The following is a 21,087-nucleotide window of genomic DNA, read 5'->3' on the forward strand; positions in this document are numbered from 1 at the left end:
GATTATTTTCTAAATTTAGTTCATCTTGTAAAGTGGCGAAAAAATGGTAAATGGTAAAAAAAAAATTGTGTGCATAATGCTGCCATATTTCTCAGAAAGCTAACAAACTGATAATTCCTTCATATACTTTAACATGCAGGTAAAGATGCACAGAAATCTTAATATTTGTTCTCAGTGTCTCTGAAATACCGAATACTGTTCCTTCAAACAAGCAACAGGGATAAATGAGTTTGAATAAAAATAAATTCAAACCTCTTTGATTCTTTTTTCATGGTTTTTATTACTGTTGCACCATTAATACAATCACGTATAATTTCAATGCATCCATTTTACAATTCTCATCGTTATCAATATGTGCTGTGGTGGTGGAGGCATTAGTGACACTGAATGGAGGGGAAGCTGGAATTGCAATGAACGCAGACTTGTTTTCCACTTACTGTTAAACAGAACTACAGGTGCACCCAACAACGGACATGCATTAACTGATCAAGAGAAATCTAGGTAGGCTACGTACAATGGGATGTGTATGTTAGTTTGAAATACTTTTGAGACAAATCTATTGTATCTGGTGTGTCATGAGAAAGGGAATATGGTGGCTTATATCTGAAAGCTGGCAGTACCTCACTGTGTAAAATCAGGCTGGAAAACAAACAAAGATGTTATCTTAATATCTGATTGCTTTGGCACAGCCCTACTAAGTATCACCGGGCAGAGTCACAACCTTTATCCTTTATGTTGGTTTTGATCCTTAACGTACTTGCGAGGTACATCATTTACAGCTGTTGAACAGATTTTTATTCCACCCACTTAACTTTCAGACATCTGTATTTAAGTCCAGGAATTTTTCGATGTGTGGTTTGAAATTTCCTGATGGAATTTCTCATAGCATGGGGATATATCCTCTTGGGAGTTTTCTGGTAAAAGACAGTTGGATCAAGTTTGTTAGTACAGTTGAAATTAATGCAGGTTGCGAGTGGTTGTCGAATGGGGCTATCCATTATTCTTGCACTGCTAAAGTTTGATCAGTAATGGCTGAAGAACCCTCCGAAGCTGTAACATCTGCTGGAGTAGCACTGTCTGATGCTGCAGGGCCAGTAGTAGTAGAGCTAGGTGCTTCTGCTGCTGGTGTCTCCTTGGAAGAAGCGGCATCAGTGGTGCTTGTGGCAGAGTCCAAATTCTGGGGCTCGGCTTTTTTACTTTCCTCTTGGGTCACAGGGGCAGCTGAGACCTCAGTCTGTTTGGCCTCCACTTCAACCTTGCTGGGGCACTTTTCTTCTGTTTTGCTTTCAGGGACAGGTGCTGGAGTTTCAGAGGGCTGAGTGGATGTCACTTCACTACTGGAATCGGACGCTGCGCAGCCAGTAGCAGGGGCAGCCTGGGCTGGCTCCGTTGGCTTTTCTGCAGTAGGTTCCATGGACTGAGGCTCTGCTTTTGCTTCAGTGGAAGCTTGTGAATTTTCAGCTTCAGGCTTTTGAGTTTCCTCCTTATTCACTGTTTCTTTATCCCCTTCCTTAGCCTCTGTTGTGTTGTTGGCAGCCTGGGTATCTTTGCCCTGGGAGGCATTTCCTTCTGTGCCCTCTTCAGAAGTTTTGGGATCTTCCTGGTTTTCCTTTTTTGCCTCTCCATCCTCTGCTGCTGTTCCTTCAGCCAACTTATCGGCCTCCTTGTCACCGGAAAGTTTATAGTTCTTCTTCTTCCTAATCAGAGTGTTTCCCATTTTATAAGCTCTGAAATAAATAATAAAAGTCAGTAAACCAACTGCTACAGTCAGATTCATATTAATTAAAATTAAGTTGCAATGATACTGATTGGTGGGTATAATCCAGCATGACAAGTTTACATGGGCAGTTTCAATTATAAATGTGGACATAAGAATTTATGGAAATATAAAGGGCAGAATATATGGATTTAAAATGGGGTTAGAATTATGTCTGCATTCTCTGGCCCAATTATCCCCCCATCCGCTAACCTTGCTTCCTCTGAAGATTACAGTTTGATTCCCCATATGCAAGGCTGCAAGGGATTGAGTACTATCTTATTAAAAATCTTGGCTCAACAAAGAATGGCCATTCCAGCATGCCCCTGCTGTAACTTTGACAGGAGTTCACCAGAATGACCAGAAATTAGGCCAGGACCTGGATATACACTGTTCCGGTCTTGTACAGAAGTATCTGCGACAGGCTTTTTGGAGCAGAGCCTCCACCCACTCCAAACATGGCAATCATCATAAGGAGGGTGCGACCAGGGACAGGGATTCGATGTGTCATGAATCCCCACACTCCAAGCCTTCTCTGGGATCCAGTGTAAGGTCAGTGGATGTATGCCTTGTCAGAACAGGTGTACCTCCTCAATCATTAGCCTGGTAAGATGGCCTGGACCCCAGAAGATCTAGGAGTCATTTTTTTTCCCAAAGTGGCCCCTTTACATAGGGGGCTGTGGGGGCACCTATAATTTGTTTCAAAGTGGGGCAGGGGCAGACCACTAAAGCCAATGTTTGGTAGGGCTTTCCAATCTTCTCAGCATGATGGACCCTAGAGATCATGCTAGTGGTGCAGGCATTCACCAATGACACACTAATTAGGGAATCCCTTCCAGATCTCAAAAAGTTCTCCCTGGACAACAGTGGAGGTTACATGTGTAATTACTGGGATTGCAGGCTAACAGATTTTCAGGACCTTTATGTTTTCATGCTCTTCTTATCTACAAAACCTTACTTCCTGTTGTCATACTTCTGTGTCAACTTTTCTAAAAATTTCTATATCTGCATTTATAATGGTAGTTGCCTATGTAAATTAATCATCCTGAAATTGCACAATGTGGCCATCAGTGGCTTTTCTCCACAAATCGCTCAAATGCTTTATGAAAAATATTATTGTAAAAATTTTTTAATCCATCATTTTTTCCACAGTAACTGAAATTTATAATGTCCAAAATAAGAGTATTAAACAAAAATGTTTGGAATTTCATATTTCACAATAATATGAATAAATTTATCAATTGAACGTTTGTTGTGTCTTTTAATGCCTTCATTAAAGTTTAACTTGAAAGCGTGAGCACCTCCCAAAAGCCTGGGTTTGGACGTGATATTTATGCACAGGCCTGTGATGCTGTGAGTTGAATTTGGATTGTGCAGTCCGAGGATGTGCATTGTACTTAATTTCCCAGGAAGCATCAGTACTGTTCAGTCAACCGTACTGACGTAATATTTTTCTTCAGTTTCTGCTCTCTGCTCAGTTAATTTTCAAAATTAATTGAAGAAAAGCTAGAGAATAAATTTCAAAAGATTTAATCAGATTAGGTTTACCCTGTGCAATGCTACTGAAGATCAATTATAATATATGAAAAATCTTACATCTCCATGCAGTTCCTTTACTTCCTGCTGACATGTTTTTGTTCATTTTGGTGTCAACATTTTACCATTATAAATTCTTAAGCTCACATTAATAATGGAAACTGTTGGTGTAAACATGTTATGCTGTAATTACACCCACTTGTTAATGGTCACAATGAAGCATCTCATTTTTGCAATTCCTATCTCTCAGCCTATACTGCAAAGAAACTCCTATTCTTCAACCAACTCTACTTCCCTCTTTCCCAAAATGTCCTAACATTTTCTAGTTAACTATATATAATAATATAAAATCAAAGTATTATATAAAATAAGAACAAAATTTATGACTTTAAAATGGGGACTAAATTATAACTGTGTAAACGGGTCCAAATTATCCCCGCTTCACCTGAAGACTAGACTTGGTCTTGACGCCCATGTGCAACACTATGGGAGAGTGACTAGTATACTAAAAAAGGGCATTAAAAAAATCCACAATTTCACCACTCACAACTTCTCCCTCCCCCAAAAATATCCAGTTGACATTTTACTAGCCCTTAAACATTTCTAAAATTTTGAATAATCTACATTTCTGACATTGGTTCCGTCTGCAGTTTTTTTACTATTGGTCCCATTGATGACTGGCTATGTAATCCACAGCCAACATATAAAGCCACTAAGATCAGCTTCTATACAGCTGATTACTGAATCAATCACTCTGTACTCTATTTCTCCTCCTTTTTACCACCAGTTTTCTCCCAACCTCCGCTTACCCTACATATATTGACTCCTTAATGGAAAACAGTTCTACTGGTGCCAGTCACCTTTCGCTACTTCATCCAAGTGACCATTTTTCATGTGTAAGCTGAGATATTAAATCTCAATAGATCACAAGGGGTACTATACCCGACAACCACCAAAACACACAACCAGCAAGGGACACGGGATAGCCATAGGACCTGAAACCTTGATGTTTTTTCCCCTCCCTAATTCAGTGTCTACTGTAGCTAAACGTAACATCCCTACTGCCGTTCCAGCTAAGATCAAATGACTTAACGCAGGCTGGGGAATGAACCTGGGACCTTCCTGGTTTTGTGGCCCAGCGGTCTAAGGCAATAAGACAGTAAGCATTGGGGAAGCCCCATTCTGTGCTCCTAACTTTGAAAGAAGAAATAACTAAACAGCAAAGTGACTAGATTTTGTCAAAATATACATTGCTGCAGGAGTTCCTCAGGGCAGTGTCCTAGGCCCAACCATCTTCAGCTGCTTCATCAATGACCTTCCCTCCATCATAAGGTCAGAAATGGGGATGTTCGCTGACGATTGCACAGTGTTCAACCCCTCAAATAATGAAGCAGTTCGTGCCCGCATGCAGCAAGACCTGGACAACATCCAGGCTTGGGCTGATAAGTGGCAAGTAACATTTGCGCCAGACAAGTGCCAGGCTTGACATTCAACGGCATTACCATCGCCGAATACCCCACCATCAACATCCTGGGGGTCACCATTGACCAGAAACTTAACTGGACCAGCCATATAAATACTGTGGCTACAAGAGCAGGTCAGAGGCTGGGTATTCTGCAGCGAGTGACTCACCTCCTGACTCCCCAAAGCCTTTCCACCATCTAAAAGGCACAAGTCAGGAGTGTGATGGAATACTCTCCACTTGCCTGGATGAGTGCAGCTCCAACAACACTCAAGAAGCTCGACACCATCCAGGACAAAGCAGCCCATCCACCACCCTAAACATTCACTCCTTTCACCACCGGCACACCATGGCTACTGTGAACCATCCACAGGATGCACTGCAGCAACTCGCCAAGGCTTCTTCGACAGCACCTCCCAAACCCATGACCTCTACCACCTAGAAGGACAAGGGCAGCAGGCACATGGGAATAACACCACCTGCACGTTCCCCTCCAAGTCACACACCATCCTGACTTGGACATATATCACCGTTCCTTCATCGTCGCTGGGTCAAAATCCTGGAACTCCCTTCCTAACAGCACTGTGGGAGAACCTTCACCACACGGACTGCAGCGGTTCAAGAAGGCGGCTCACCACCACCTTCTCAAGGGCAATTAGGGATGGGCAATAAATGCCGGCCTCGCCAGCGACGCCCACATCCCATGAACGAATAAAAAATATTGCAGATTTTCTGAAAAATTATTTAGAAAGCTGGCAGATAAATACTGATTAATGTTCTCCAGTTATTCTTTGGTCCAACAGGAATAAAATTAAGTCCCACATGAACAAAGCAAGTAGGAAGAAAGTTTCCAGTTGAGTCACAACAGGCGACATGAACAGAAACACTTAATGCCCCCGGGTTTTATGATTAAATTACACAGTACTGATATCATTGAAGTTATGGCTTTAGTGTTGAATAATTAAAGCATTTATTGGAAGATCTTGTATGTCTGACTTTATCAAATACCCAGGAAGTGTAAAAAATGATTTGAGTGGGAAGTCTGCATTTTAGTCATATATTTTTCAAAGGCCAGGAGCCGGCAATGCAATGCCAGCTATGCTTGAGCTTGAATTACCTGTGTTCAGTATTACTTAGCTATTTTGTTCCTTTTGGATGGAATTGCCAAAAACGCATGAACTTTATTTCAGCTAAGCCACATATTCCAACTAAAAATATTCAACCATCTACACTGAAAATACCAAAATGAAGAAGTGGATCTGTTCTTAGCAATCTGAAGGTCTTGGGCCAACAAGAATCTGTGGCTCTTAAGCCACAAATGCTACCTTGCAAAACTATTGGCTACTAAACTGTAAAGTGTAGTTGAGACTCTTAAAAATGGGCCTTAGTAGATATGAAACATTTACAAATGCACCACTTTAGATCGGTCAAAGCATGAATATAAAAATGACCACAGATCCCTCTCTGTCTATCACTATTACCTAACGCGATTAGGAGAAAAGCAATAAAACTATCTTCAGATAGGCTCAGAAGTTAAAGATGACGGACTCCTTGTAGTAAATCCAATACACCTGCAGAAGCTGCCCAATTGCACATCAAACGCTGCAGCTCAGCAAAAAAGAGCATCATTATACTATAAACAATATGTAATGACAATATGTGACCTGATTTGAACTGGAAGTGTTAAACTGGTGGTTTTCAGGATTACCGAGCACACGCACATATATGGGATCAGTGCATCTCAAGTTTTCTGCTTTTCTCCTTCCCTCAAATTCTTTGAGAAACTTTCTAAATCTACCGATACTGTAACCTAATCAGAACACGGTAAAAAAAACTGTGTTTTTCCACTCCAATATAATTTATGGCGTTAATGAGTGTAAAACAGCAACAGTCACATCCAAAAGACACACCCAGATCAGGACTTGGAAGTCAGCACCTTACCCCTAATGCAATCACGTTTGGAAAACACCACAATCTACGTGGGATCTAGAAGGTAATGCTGCCACACACAGTGACAGGGAAGCAGTCACACTGTTTCTGTTCTCAGAACTCCACCGAAGCCATAAGAAAGTTGCTTGCCAGCCAGAGTCAAGCCCAACGCAATCACTCTAGTGCAACATTGGCTCTGCACATGTGACTAACTGTTAAAAGGAATTGTGTCAGCACCCACATCCTGCCACAGCTGAACACAGAATATTTGCAGAAAGCAGCAGCCAGCTGCTTTGCACTGTTGTTTATATATGTATTGCATGCCCACATCACAGAGGGTGGGGTCAGTATCTAATTGGTTAAACATATGGACCATTCAGAGGTGTGTTAGCAAAGATTTTGCACATGCTGTATTGACAGAAAGTTTTAAACTGTAGTTACTGTTCATTGAATGGATATGAAAAGCATTAGGCAACTCTCCCCTCTGCTCTGGGCCAACAAGGTTTCCTTGAGGTCTAACGTTATTTCAAGTTTCACCTCATCAAGGCTGTTCTTCCCCCTTTAACTGGGCTCCCTCCTCTTTTGCTGCTGCAGTGAGTGTCCCACTGCAACACCGCAGTATCTTGTTCCTCAGCAGTAATAAGTTCCGTTCTGATGTTTCCTCCTGGAACCAACCCTGCAGAGACTGGGCTCAATTTTAGGGGGCAATTGCGGGTGGGTTGGGGGCTCCAAAAATCGCGAAAATCCCGTTCGGATTCGGAAGCTGGCTCCAAACTGCTGACTTCCGAGTTTCCCAAGGATCCACCTGTGTGCGCACGGGCGACCCGAAAACCGAAGTCTCGCCGGCAATTAAAACTGGCGGGATGACAGTTAAAGAGCCAAATGTACCTCATTGCGGTACTTAAGGCACTTTACCTGTGATAAAGTAAGTCATTAGAATGATTTTTAACTTAGCTGGGCAGCTTTCCCACTGCTGCTGATACATGCCTGGTCAAACCAGGCCTGAAGGGCCAGATCAGGGAAAAAGAAACTAAATAAAGTACATCAAACACTATAGCAGGAAGTTAAAACACAAAATGAACCTACCTTGGAACCCTGCTCCGATGTCCGATGTCTCCCTCTCCGATGTCCCACTCTTCACCCCCCCGATGTCCTCCCGATCTTCCCCTCTCCCCCAAATACCCTTTCTTTTTATTCGTTCATGGGATGTGGGCGTTGCTGGCGAGGCCGGCATTTATTGCCCATCCCTAATTGCCCTTGAGAAGGTGGTGGTGAGCCGCCTTCTTGAACCGCTGCAGTCCGTGTGGGTGAAGGTTCTCCCACAGTGCTGTTAGGAAGGGAGTTCCAGGATTTTGACCCAGCGACGGTGAAGGAACGGCGATATATTTCCAAGTCGGGATTATGTGTGACTTGGAGGGGAACGTGCAGGTGGTGTTGTTCCCATGTACCTGCTGCTCTTGTCCTTCCAGGTGGAAGAGGTCGCGGGTTTGGGAAGTGCTGTCGATGAAGCCTTGGTGAGTTGCTGCAGTGCATCCTGTGGATGGTACACACTGCAGCCACTGTGCGCCGGTGGTGAAAGGAGTGAATGTTTAGGGTGGTGGATGGGGTGCCAATCAGGCGGGCTGCTTTGTCCTGGATGGTGTCGAGCTTCTTGAGTGTTGTTGGAGCTGCACTCATCCAGGCAAGTGGAGAGTATTCCATCACATTCCTGACTTGTGCCTTGTAGATGGTGGAAAGGCTTTGGGGAGTCAGGAGGTGAGTCACTCGCCGCAGAATACCCAGCCTCTGACCTGCTCTTGTAGCCACAGTATTTATATGGCTGGTCCAGTTAAGTTTCTGGTCAATGGTGACCCCCAGGATGTTGTTGTTGGGTATTCGGCGATGGCAATGCCGTTGAATGTCAAGGGGAGGTGGTTAGACTCTCTCTTGTTGGAGATAGTCATTGCCTGGCACTTGTCTGGCGCGAATGTTACTTGCCACTTTTGAGCCCAAGCCTGGATGTTGTCCAGGTCTTGCTGCATGCGGGCTCGGACTGCTTCATTATTTGAGGGGTTGCGAATGGAACTGAACACTGTGCAATCATCTGCGAACATCTCCATTTCTGACCTTATGATGGAGGGAAGGTCATTGATGAAGCAGCTGAAGATGGTTGGGCCGAGGACACTGCCCTGAGGAACTCCTGCAGCAATGTCCTGGGGCTGAGATGATTGGCCTCCAACAACCACTACCATCTTCCTTTGTGCTAGGAATGACTCCAGCCACTTGAGAGTTTCCCCCCTGATTTCCATTGATTTCAATTTTACTAGGGCTCCTTGGTGCCACACTCGGTCAAATGCTGCCTTGATGTCAACGGCAGTCACTCTCACCTCACTTCTGGAATTCAGCTCTTTTGTCCATGTTTGGACCAAGGCTGTAATGAGGTCTGGAGCCGAGTGGTCCTGGCGGAACCCAAACTGAGCATCGGTGAGCAGGTTATTGGTGAGTAAGTGCCGCTTGATAGCACTGTTGACGACACCTTCCATCACTTTGCTGATGATTGAGAGTAGACTGATGGGGCGGTAATTGGCCGGATTGGATTTGTCCTGCTGTTTGTGGACAGGACATACCTGGGCAATTTTCCACATTGTCGGGTAGATGCCAGTGTTGTGGCTGAACTGGAACAGCTTGGCTGGAGGCGCAGCTAGTTCTGGAGCATAAGTCTTCAGCACTACAGCCGGGATGTTGTCGGGGCCCATAGCCTTTGCTGTATCCAATGCACTCAGCCGTTTCTTGATATCACGTGGAGTGAATCGAATTGGCTGGAGACTGGCTTCTGTGATGGTGAGGATATCGGGAGGAGGCCGAGATGGATCATCTACTCGGCACTTCTCGCTGAAGATGGTTGCAAACGCTTCAGCCTTGTCTTTTGCACTCACGTGCTGGATTCCGCCATCATTGAGGATGGGGATGTTTGCAGAGCGTCCTCCTCCCGTTAGTTGTTTAATTGTCCACCACCATTCACGACTGGATGTTGCAGGATTGCAGAGCTTTGATCTGATCCATTGGTTGTGGAATCGCTTAGCTCTGTCTATAGCATGTTGCTTCTGCTATTTAGCATGCATGTAGTCCTGAGTTGTAGCTTCACCAGGTTGGCACCTCATTTTTAGGTACGCCTGGTGCTGCTCCTGGCATGCTCTTCTACACTCCTCATTGAACCAGCGTTGATCCCCTGGCTTGTTGGTAATGGTAGAGTGAGGAATATGCTGGGCCATGAGGTTACAGTTTGAGTTGGAATACAATTCTGCTGCTGCTGATGGCCCACAGCACCTCATGGATGCCCAGTTTTGAGCTGCTAGATCTGTTCTGAATCTATCCCATTTAGCACGGTGGTAGTGCCACACAACACATTGGATGGTGTCCTCCGTGCGAAGACGGGACTTCATCTCCACGATGACTGTGCGGTGGTCACTCCTACCAATACTGTCATGGACAGATGCATTTGCGACAGGTAGATTGGTGAGGACGAGGTCAAGTAAGTTTTTCCCTTGTGTTGTTTCGCTCACCACCTGCCGCAGGCCCAGTCTAGCAGCTATGTCCTTTAGGACTCGGCCAGCTCGGTCAGTAGTGGTTCTACCGAGCCACTCTTGGTGATGGACATTGACGTCCCCCACCCAGAGTATATTCTGTGCCCTTGCTACCCTCAGTGCTTCCTCCAAGTGGTGTTCAACATGGAGGAGAACTGATTCATCAGCTGAGGGAGGGCGGTAGGTGGTAATCAGCAGGAGGTTTCCTTGCCCATGTTTGACCTGATGTCATGAGATTTCATGGGGTCCAGAGTCAATGTTGAGGACTCCCAGGGCCACTCCCTCCTGACTGTATATCACTGTACTGCCACCTCTGGTAGGTCTGACCTGCCGGTGGGACAGAACATGCCCAGGGATGGTGATGGAAGAGTCTGGGACATTGACTGAAAAGTACTATTCTGTGAGTATGGCTATGTCAGGCTGTTGCTTGACTAGTCTGTGGGACAGCTCTCCCAATTTTGGCACAAGTCCCCAGATGTTAGTGAGGAGGACTTTGCAGGGTCGACTGAGGTTGGTTTGCCTTTGTCGTGTCCGGTGCCTAGTGGTCCGATGCCGGGTGGTCCGTCCAGTTTTATTCTTATTGTGACTTTTTTAAGCGAGATTTTACAACTGAGTGGCTTGCTAGGCCATTTCAGAGGGTAATTAAGAATCAACCACATTGCTGTGGGTCTGGAGTCACATATGGACCAGACCAGGTAAGGTAGTGAACCAGATGGGTTTTTACGACAATCCGGTAGTTTCATGGCCACCATTACTGATACTAGTATTTTAATTCCAGATTTTATTTAATTAATTGAATTTGATTAATTGAATTTAAATTCCCCAGCTGCCGTGGCAGGATTTGAACTCATGACTTCGGATTATTAGTCCAGGCCTCTGGATTACTAGTCCAGTAACATAACCTGATCTTCCCCTCTCACCCCCACCCCAATCATCCCCTCTCCCCCCCCCATACTCTGATCTTCCCCTCTGCGCCCCCCCCCCCAAGTCTTCCATTCCAGCGCCGGATGACGTCTCGCTCTCTCTCTTTCTCGCCCCCACCTCGCGATGCAGCTCCTGACAGCAGACAGCCTGTCAATCAGCCTGGCTGCCGGGCGCGAAACCTAGAGAGGATGTTAATCATCAGCAATCAACATGCGATCGCGTCTGAAACTATAAGTTTAGATTATGCGGGTTTGCCACGCGCACCTTCAACCCCCCCCCGGTGCCAACCCGCCATCATTGTAAAATCGACCCCAATGACCCCAATCCAGGAAACTGGATCAGTGTCAAGGTGGGTCTGAGGCAGTAGAAGGAGGGAAATTCAGCCCCTAATGTCAGAATAACTGCAAAAGAAGATCCCCAAAAAAAATCAAGTTCGTAGGTCTGAAGGTTAAACTGAATCAGACCAGTTCAGATTAGTTTACAAAAATGTACAAATCACTTTCAATTGGCCCATCCTTCTGTTCATATATACAACTATTTTAAATAAATAAAAAAGATAATGCTGACATTTTTTTTTAAATGATTCATCAGCATCCAAAAGTATAGAAGATGGGTGTAGACCCTTCATCAGCATTTATTAGTTTAGATAATGGATTTACACCCAAAACGTTAACTTGTCTTATCTATTTTCAGATGCTATTTCCAGCATTTTCTGATTTTTATTTCAGATTTCCTGCATTTGCATTTTTTATCTCAACCATTTTTCAATATCCCGCTGTCATGAGATTACAGCACTTTGCAACAGAAATGCTAATTTGATTGGAGAACAATTTTTTCGATAAAAAAAATCCAACAAATAATAACCATTGGCAAATAGATCCAACATTTGTAACAGATCACATCATTATTGATAATGTTAGAACATTGGCTAGAAATCACTGTGTGTGATATGAGTGTAAGAACACTCAATGATGTTGATTCTGTGACCAGTTCCATCTATTAAAATGAATAGATGGTGATTTCCCAGCACCGGCAACATCTCAGAGCAATGAGATGAATCACCAAATAATCTGCTTTTTTTGTTGTTGGTTGAGGGAGGAAAGTTGACCAAGATACTGGAAGAATTCCCTGCTCTTCTTCCAACACTGCCAGAGGATATTTAATGTCCACCTAAAAAGGCCTTGGTTGAATGTCTCATGTGAAGGGTGCCATCTCTAATAATGCAGCACTCCCTTTATACTGCAATAGGGTATGATCTTTGATTATGAGCTCAAATCTCAGTTGGGCCTCAAATCCACAAACTTCCAACCCAGAGCCAAAACAGCTGCAAAATGAACCAAGCTGACAACATTTCAATAAATTAATTGGCATGGATCATCTCCTGAACTGGTTTGCCAAACTTCTTAGTAGAAACTTCTTGGTGCAGCTCCCAACTGTCACTATTAATGACATTTTTCACAAATGCTTTAATGGGGTGGCTGGTTTTACTCCAAGGTTTTGAGAGTATTTTACTCAAGATCGGATAGCCTTGCCAGGTTTCCAAATTGAACTCTATAATACAGAAGTGCAAGTATTCTGCAAATGTCATTTCTTGCTGGCAGCAAAGCACAGCTGAACACATCCTGTTAGTTGTTTAAAATCTATCTGCAACAGGAAGAAGGGCAAAGACCCTGAAAATCAATCAAACCAAGGTATGTTTTACCAAGTTTAAATAAAAGTTGAACTAAAATAGTCCTCCAATAAATTCAATTGGAACTTTAAGAATGACTATATCTTTCTTGACCAGGGTTATGGTTGGCCACTTTTGACATTGCGGAGGTTCACTGCAAATGGCTTCTAGCCAGAATAATATGCAAAAGAAGTTGTGCAACTCTTCTGAAGCATCTGTGCATTTCATTCCCATGCAGTTTCCTCCTTTGAAGGACTTCACTGCGTTGCATTATAAAAGTTTCAGCTTGGTTCAGTTGTCAGCCTCTGAATCAGGAACTTGTGGGCTCAATCCACACTTGAATACATAATTGAAAATGACATTCCAGTACAGTACTGAGGGAGTCCAGCATTATTGGAGATACCATCCTTCAGGTGGGACATTAAACCAAGGTTCTGTCAACCTTTTCCAGTGGTTCAGTTTTAAACATCCTATGGCACTAGTTGAAGAAAGCCAGGGAGTTCTCTCAGTCTCCTCTAAAAACAGATTAACCTGTCTTCTATCGCACTGATATTTGTAGTATCTAGTGTACAAAATTTGCCTATATAATTGGATAGCTCTTTCAAAAAGCTGGCATAGGCACGATGGGCCGAATGGCCTCCTCCTATGCTGTATCTACTATGATGAAAACAGAAGTCGCTGTATTTCAAAGTATCCCGCTACATGTAAAATGCTTTGAGGCATTTCTGAAAGACATAAGACACCATATAAATATAACTCTTTCTCATTTACGAACACCTCTAATATGACACCAGAGAACTCTACAGACGCCATGAAATTCAATCCACTGCCTACCACAAATACAAACTCAGGACAGTAAAAACTTCTTATCTTAGAGAATTATTCCTGGAGAAATTATACCAATACAGTCCAATATACAGACAGCAGAATCTCATTACAGAACAGAATAATTAAGAATTATTGCAACAATAGGACTTTAAAGAACATGTTGATCCATTGCCCATCTACCAGTGTCAAACCACTACGGCATTTTAATGGGCTCCTGATTATTGCAGGGCTTCTGCCTATTACTCTCAAATATTTTATTAACAGCGGAAATGATTTATTTGCCTTCTCCCTTTCAAAATTTCATAGTTTGCATCTCCTTTCTACTGATCCAGTACTTTCTAGCATTTAATCCATATAAACAGGACTTGGCAATTATGCAAATTTACACAGTACAGCTCTTATTGAAAAGGAGGCTTATGCTTATTACAGCTGTCATTTTATAACTACATCTGTATGCTTCAGTGATGACTGTATCACTATACTGTACACAAAACCGAGCAATAGTCTGCTATCATATTGACGTTTATACCTTTTAACCCCTTGAGATAGCAGATGATGAGTGGTCTACAGACACTCCCCACCTTTCCTTTCTTTCTTTCTCTTCAAAGTTCCACCATTTTTTCTTTATGTTTACAATCTTTTATGGAGTACTATTGCTTGTGTTGAAGGAATAATAATGCGCCACGTTAAGACAAACACCCAGGAGGCAATCTTCTTTAGGTTAAGTCTGAGCAAGTTAGGTTAACCAAAATCAATGAAGTGCTATTTTGAAGTCACCATGTAGATAACCAAAATATTTTTTAAAAGTGTAATTAGATTGACTTTCAATGCAGTCTTTTATTTCAAAACCCCTCATCTGAATAAAACTGAAAATTTATATTAATCATCAGCACAAAAGAGATACCTGAAGCATGCGTCTTTGATAAAGTACCGACCAAAGCAATTGCCACAAACACAACTCAAACTTTTAAATAAATATATGTTCAATTCTCACATCTACGCTCAAAAGAAAAATCATGCTGTTACCTCACCACTGACGCATTCTTGCATTAAGTATAATTCAATTATTGGTGAAAATATTAAAACTAAATCTGCATTTGCCAGTAATTATGTAACAATAAAAACACACTACAAATATTAATTGCAGTCAGCTATTCAACTAGTTCCTTGTCAAACAGTTGATTTCAGACTCAGTTTACTAGCCACTGACACCATCAGGAGGTGACAGTTGTCAACGTCACAATCAGGTACAAAGACAATAACAAGGTGCTCGAGAAGGTCTGGGCTGAGAAGTGCAAAAAATACCAACATCTCCCGCTTCAAATTAAAGAACTGACCAATGGCACCAGAGTCAAATTCTTCGATTCCATTATAGGAGCAAGAGGGACATGGCTGGAAAAGAATAACACCCTCATGAGATTCCTCAAAATCGAAAGATAAAAAGCCTTTTTGAAACAAATATCCAGATATTCAGCAACATATAACATGTCTGTATCTTCAGTTAGGTCCGTATCTCTATTCTAACCAGGTCAAAAATCCCAACAAACATCACATGATAATATGGGTAACAAGGGCTCGAGGGCCAGACATGAATGATGGTTTCCCAGTTCGAGCCCTTAAAAAGGCAAGACCCAACATTTGGTGGCTTACAAGGCTTTACAACACTCCTCCCCCTGCCAGCAGCAGGCCCGCCCCAACCAATCCTCTGCCAACCATGCCTGTGCCACAGCCAGAGATGACAATGTGGACGAACCACGTAAAGGCTTGGAAAAGGCACTCATTTAATGGAACCCTGTTCCACGAGTGTACCTAATATGTTCTAGTACCCCATATGCTCTCCATCATCAAGACCGCCTACTTCCACCTCCATAACATCTCCCATCTCCGCCCTGCCTCAGCTCAGATGCTGCTGAAACCCTCAGCCATGTCTTTATTACTCTAGACTCGACTATTGCAATGCTCTCCTGACCGGCCTCCCACCTTTCATCCTCCGTAAACTTGAGCTCATCCAAAACTCTACTACCCATATCCTAAGTCGCACCAAATCCTGTTCACCCATCTCTCCCATGCTCGCTGACCTACTTTGGCTCCTGGTCCAGCAACATCACGATTTTAAAATGTTCATCCTTGTTTTCAAATCCCTCCATGGCCTCACCCCTCCTTATCTCTGTAACCTTCTCCAGTCCTACAACCCTCCGAGATCTTTGCACTCCTCCCATTCTGGCCTCTTGCACATCCCTGATTTTCATCACTCCAGCATTGCCGGCCGTGCCTTCAGCTGCCTAGGCGTTAAGCTCCAGAATTCCCTCTGTAAACCTCTCCGCCTTTCTACCTCTCTCTCCTCTTTTAAGACACCCCTTAAAACCTACCTCTTGTCACCTGTCTTAATATCTCCTTATGTGGCTTGGCATCAAATTTTGTTTGATAAAGCTCTTGTGTAGTGCCTTGAGATGTTTTACTACGTTAAAGGCGCTATAAAAATGCAAGTTGTTGTTAAGAGAAGAACCACAATCCATTTCTTAACCTATACTGGCTGGGTAATGTGTTACTATACCACCTGTTTTGACAACAAACCAGAGTATCCAGACATAAATGAAAAGCAAAAAAACTGCAAATTCTGGAAATCTAAAACAAAAACAGAAAATTCTAATAACAGTGTGTCAATCAGCATCTGTGGTGCCAAATCTGGGCAATATGAGTGAACAGAACATTTTAGGTCGAGGCCTTTCATCTGGAAAAAATTACAGATTAACAGCATTTAAAAAGAAATAGAACAAAGGAGGGGGGAGAGGAAAATCTAACACACAGGCACAAGCGCCCACACCCTGTTCCAATGAAGCTTACTGCAAACTCGAGGAAAAGCACCTTATCTTAATATTAGGCACTTTGTAGCCCCGTGTCCTTAATACTGACTTCAATAACTTCAGACCTTAACTTTCTCCCGCTTCCTCTGCAGATGAAGATGCTGGTGATGTGGGGTGGTGTTTTGACGTTTTGGGGAGGAGAGATGGGTTGGTGTTGTGTGTGTGGAACACTCTGCTGGTCGGCCAGTTTTCTTTTTTCTCCTAGGCTTCTGGGCCCCTGGATTCTGTTCTACTTTGCCTGCTTTTCCTGTTTACATTTCTACCTCACTTCCATCACCTCAGATATTTACACAATCCCTGCGTCTCTCAAGAATCTTTGATTCCTTTTACTATATTTCCTATTGTCAAATATTAATATCACTTTAGTCATTTCAGCATCTCCTCTTTTCCATTTAAGAACTTTACAGGTTATTCTACTTCTCTTCTCCATGTGAACATAAATGTGTGTATATGTGCTTTTGTTTTCCTGCTTCCTTCTCTTTTTTTCTGTTCCTCTTTAAATGTTCTTTATCTGTATTTTTTTCAGTTCTGATGCACCTGAAATTTTAGCCAGGAATTTGCTTGGGAGTTGCTCCAGCTCCAACACCGATGGAGCATGTAAACACGATTTCTGCCGTACTTCCGCCAAAGTTATGGCGCTAGAGTGGGACAGCTCCAAGGAAATTCCCAACAGTAATTTATTTCTTCTCTCCACAGATGCTGACTGATCTGGCATTGTGTGCACATCCCCAATCTGCCAACTGAGTTTGTACAGGGATGAGGGTGGGGAGAAATGAATGCTTTTAATAAATAGCTGCAGTCTATTCATCTTAATTCAAAGTTGTTTAATTCAAATTATCTGTTAATTTGCATTGAAATCATACAAAAACGTCTTCTCTGCTGATTTATTAAAATTGCTTAATTCAAATTACTGGATAATTCAATGTTTTTTCAAGAAAAATTGACTGAATTAACAAGAGATTAGCTGTTACTACAATGGACAGTGCAGTAGTGTATACTTTTCAGATTTGAATTGGCCTCTGTGTGCGCCACTGATTAACTTTCAACCAGTTTCTTTATGTCTCTTCAAAGTTTTTGATATTCAAACCAGTGTAGAGACAAGCAATTGCCACCTCTTATTACACATGTGCAACCTACATTCATAGAAAAGAAATCACGAAGCTGTAAAATGGGCTGCCGATTTGCTATCACTTGTTTTTCGCCTGGTGATAAAAGTTAAAATTATCGCCATAGAGTGAAAGGTTGCTGAATTAGGGGAATAGATGTGATGGAGGCAAACAGATTGTTTCCACATCTGTCACTACCATGGTGACACATCAAAATCTACATGTTCATTAATAAATTGTAATAATAATATCTGCATTTATATAACAGCTTATCACATCAAAATGTCTGAAAACATTTCACGCAATGAATTATTTTTGGAATGCAGTGAAAGTTGTTCTGTATGCTAATCTGATTAATTGCAGGAGTTCAATATTTACTTTACAACAATCTCCTTTGCCTCCTGTATTTCTGCATTAATTATTTGTGATTGCAGCAGGGAGCCAGACATGGTGGGGTGGGTGGGGAGGTGGGGAAATAGCTGCGGCAAGTCTCAGGTGCATGCCTCAGCAAAACAGGGCTGGCTTCCTCCGATGCAGCTAAAGAGATTTTCTTTCCCAGAAATTAGAATTTGACAGTGATCGATTAGACTCCCTTTGAGCCATAAAATTTTAAATCCCCACCATATGTATGCCACAGCAATGATGTGCACCAGGAGCTCTGAACGCCTATTCTTGCTATGGGGCAAATGACAGGAAATACAGTGTATGATGTATTCCAGGCATTTGCAACTAATCGTAACAGGTCTGTCCATATTTGGGCAGAAGTATGTTAACACCCACCACCACTGCCGGATGAAAATCACAGAAGTGACAGCAGGCGATAGAGAGCCAGAGAAATGGTGCCCTGCCTAATTTTCTATCCTATCAATTCCAGATCTACCCAAAATCGCGTGGAACGGGAGAGGAAAACCTGCTCTATCTCCTTCCTTGCTAAAATCAGCAAACAGAAAAATATGCTCTAAATTTCCATAAACATTAATTAATAATATATTTTCTTTTAACATGCATGCAGTGCTTTCAGTAGTATGATTTTCATTGGCAAATGACACTCGGATACAATTTTGGACATAAACTTTGGATGTTGTCTTTGGGTTATCCTGCCCAAATACAGAAGCATGACGTTATCCAAAATACATTGCGGGTTAGCAAAAGCAAGAAATTTAAAATCAGTAAGAAACAATAGGTTTTTTTTTAAGAAATCAGGATTCAAATTGCAGATAAAAGTTGTTGGTCATACAAATAGCTTGATTTTCCAAGCATATTTCATAAACTTAGACAGCAATGGAAGCCCACCAACTGAATTTCCCACCTGTGGCAAGTGACTAGATGCCATGGCTGCCACTTGAACCCACAATGAGTTGAATGAGTGGCCTGTGAGCAATCAAACATTTGATATAGAAGGCAATAAGAAATCTTAAGTAAAGGTACCTGGAAATACTATTAAGTGTTGTGATATAATGTATTTAGTTGTGTCAAATGCTTTAAATATGCATCTGCTGATATTCATTTAAAATGGCAGATCCAAGAAATCAACTAATTTAATAGCAATTTTAAGAAATGCATTATGCATGTGGCACATTGTTGGGGCATTAATGTGGGACACAAGTTTGATCTCCACTCCATCGTTCTTGTGGAGTGAGCTAGAGCCAGGTGCCTCCCCACGGGGATGGAGGGAGAACCAGGCAAAGTCATGCCTTGTCTGCTATTGTGTAACGCCAGGTGGCTGGCTTCAGATCAGCACTGGCAAAGGTCTGACAGCAATTGCTTGCTGACCCTCACAACTGCAGATGGTATATGTCCCAGGAAGAACAAGAGGAGAAAAAAAATAAAACGGGTAGTAAGAGGAGGGGTGGGGCCGATTAGGGATCATAAAGGAGATCTGCTCATGGAGTCAGTGGGCATGGCTGATGTATTAAATGAGCAGTTTGCATCGGTCTTTACCAAGGAAGAAGATGCTTCCTCGGTAAAGGAAGATATAGTTAAGATACTGAATGGGCTAAAAATTGAGAAAGAAGAGGTACTAGAAAGGCTAGCTGTACTTAAAATATATAAGTCACCTGGTCCGGATGGGATGCATCCTTGGATGCTGAGGGAAGTAAGGGGGGAAATTGCGGAGGTACTGGCCATAATCTTCCAGACATCCTTAGATATGGGGATGGTGCCAGAGGACTGGAGAATTGCAAATGTTACACCCTTGTTCAAAAAACGGTGTACGGATAAACCAAGCAACTATAGGCCAGTCAGTTTAACCTCGGTGGTGGGGAAACTTTTGGAAACGATAATCCGGGACAGAATTAACAGTCACTTGGATGAATGTGGATTGATTAGGGAAAGCCAGCACGGATTTGTTAAAGGCAAATCGTGTTTAACCAACTTGGGGGTAGAGTTTTTTGATGAGGTAACAGAGAGGGTAGATGAGAGCAATGCAGTTGATGTGGTGCATATGAATTTTCAAAAAGTGTTTGATAAAGTGCCACATGGTAGGCTTGCTATTAAGAATGCGGTCCATGGAATAAAGGGGGCAGTAGCAACATAGATACAGAATTGGCTAACTGACAGGAAACAGAGAGTAGTGGTGAGTGGTTGTTTTTCGGACTGGAGGGAGGTGTGCAGTGGTGTTCACCAGGGGTCAGTGCTGGGACTACTGCTTTTCTTGATATATATTAATGACTTGGACTTGGGAGAACAGCGCACAATTTCAAAATTTGCAGATGGCACAAAACTTGGAAGGGCAACGAACAGTGAGGAGGACAGCCATATGCTTCAAGAGGATAAAGACCCTCTGGCGGCATGGACAGACTCATGGCAGATGAAGTTTAACGCGGAAAAATGCAAGCTGATGCATTTCAGTAGGAAAAATGGGGAGAGGCAATATAAACTAGAGGGCACAATTCTATAAGGGTTGGAGGAACAGAGGGATCGGGGGGTGTATGTGCATAAATCATTGAAGGTGACAGGGCAGGTTGAGAAAGCGGTTAAAAAAGCATACGGGGTCCTGGGCTTTATAAACAGAAGCATAGAGTACAAAATCAAGGAAGTCATGATGAACCTTTATAAAACACTAGTTCGGCCACAACTGGAGTATTGTGTCCAGTTCTGAGCACTGCACTTTAGGAAGGGTGTGAAGGCTTTAGAGAGGGTGCAGAGGAAATTTACTAGTATGATTCCAGGGATGAGGGACTTAAATTACGTGGATAGACTGGAGAGGCTGGGATTGTTCTCCTTGGAACAGAGAAGGTTGAGAGGAGATTTGATAGAGGTATTCAAAATCCTGAAGGGTCTAGACAGAGTAGATAGAGAGAAACTGTTCCCATTGGCGGAGGGTCAAGAACCAGAGGGCATAGATTTAAGGTGATTGGCAAAAGAACCAAAGGTGATATGAGGAAAAACTCTTTTACACAGCGAGTGGTTAGGATCTGGAATGCACTGCCTGAGGGGGTGGCGGAGGCA

At 42.8% G+C, this 21,087-nt stretch overlaps 1 protein-coding gene across 3 annotated transcripts in view; it reads right to left on the reverse strand.

The window, feature by feature from the left end:
• Positions 1-255: 255 nt before the first annotated feature.
• LOC137339266 (brain acid soluble protein 1 homolog) overlaps positions 256-21,087 on the reverse strand; it is a 63,466-nt gene continuing 42,634 nt past the window's right edge. For 2 of the 3 annotated variants that reach the window (XM_068001884.1, XM_068001883.1), the window contains exon 2: positions 256-1,727. In XM_068001884.1, the coding sequence (XP_067857985.1) occupies positions 998-1,717 (720 nt within the window). In that variant the 5' untranslated portion in view covers positions 1,718-1,727 and the 3' untranslated portion in view covers positions 256-997. Of the gene's footprint in view, positions 1,728-6,695; positions 6,844-21,087 lie in introns of those variants that run through there. The other variant, XM_068001885.1, reaches the window with a different exon arrangement.

This window comes from Heptranchias perlo, chromosome 2 (genome assembly GCF_035084215.1).
Source record: "Heptranchias perlo isolate sHepPer1 chromosome 2, sHepPer1.hap1, whole genome shotgun sequence".
Lineage (NCBI taxonomy): Eukaryota > Metazoa > Chordata > Chondrichthyes > Hexanchiformes > Hexanchidae > Heptranchias > Heptranchias perlo.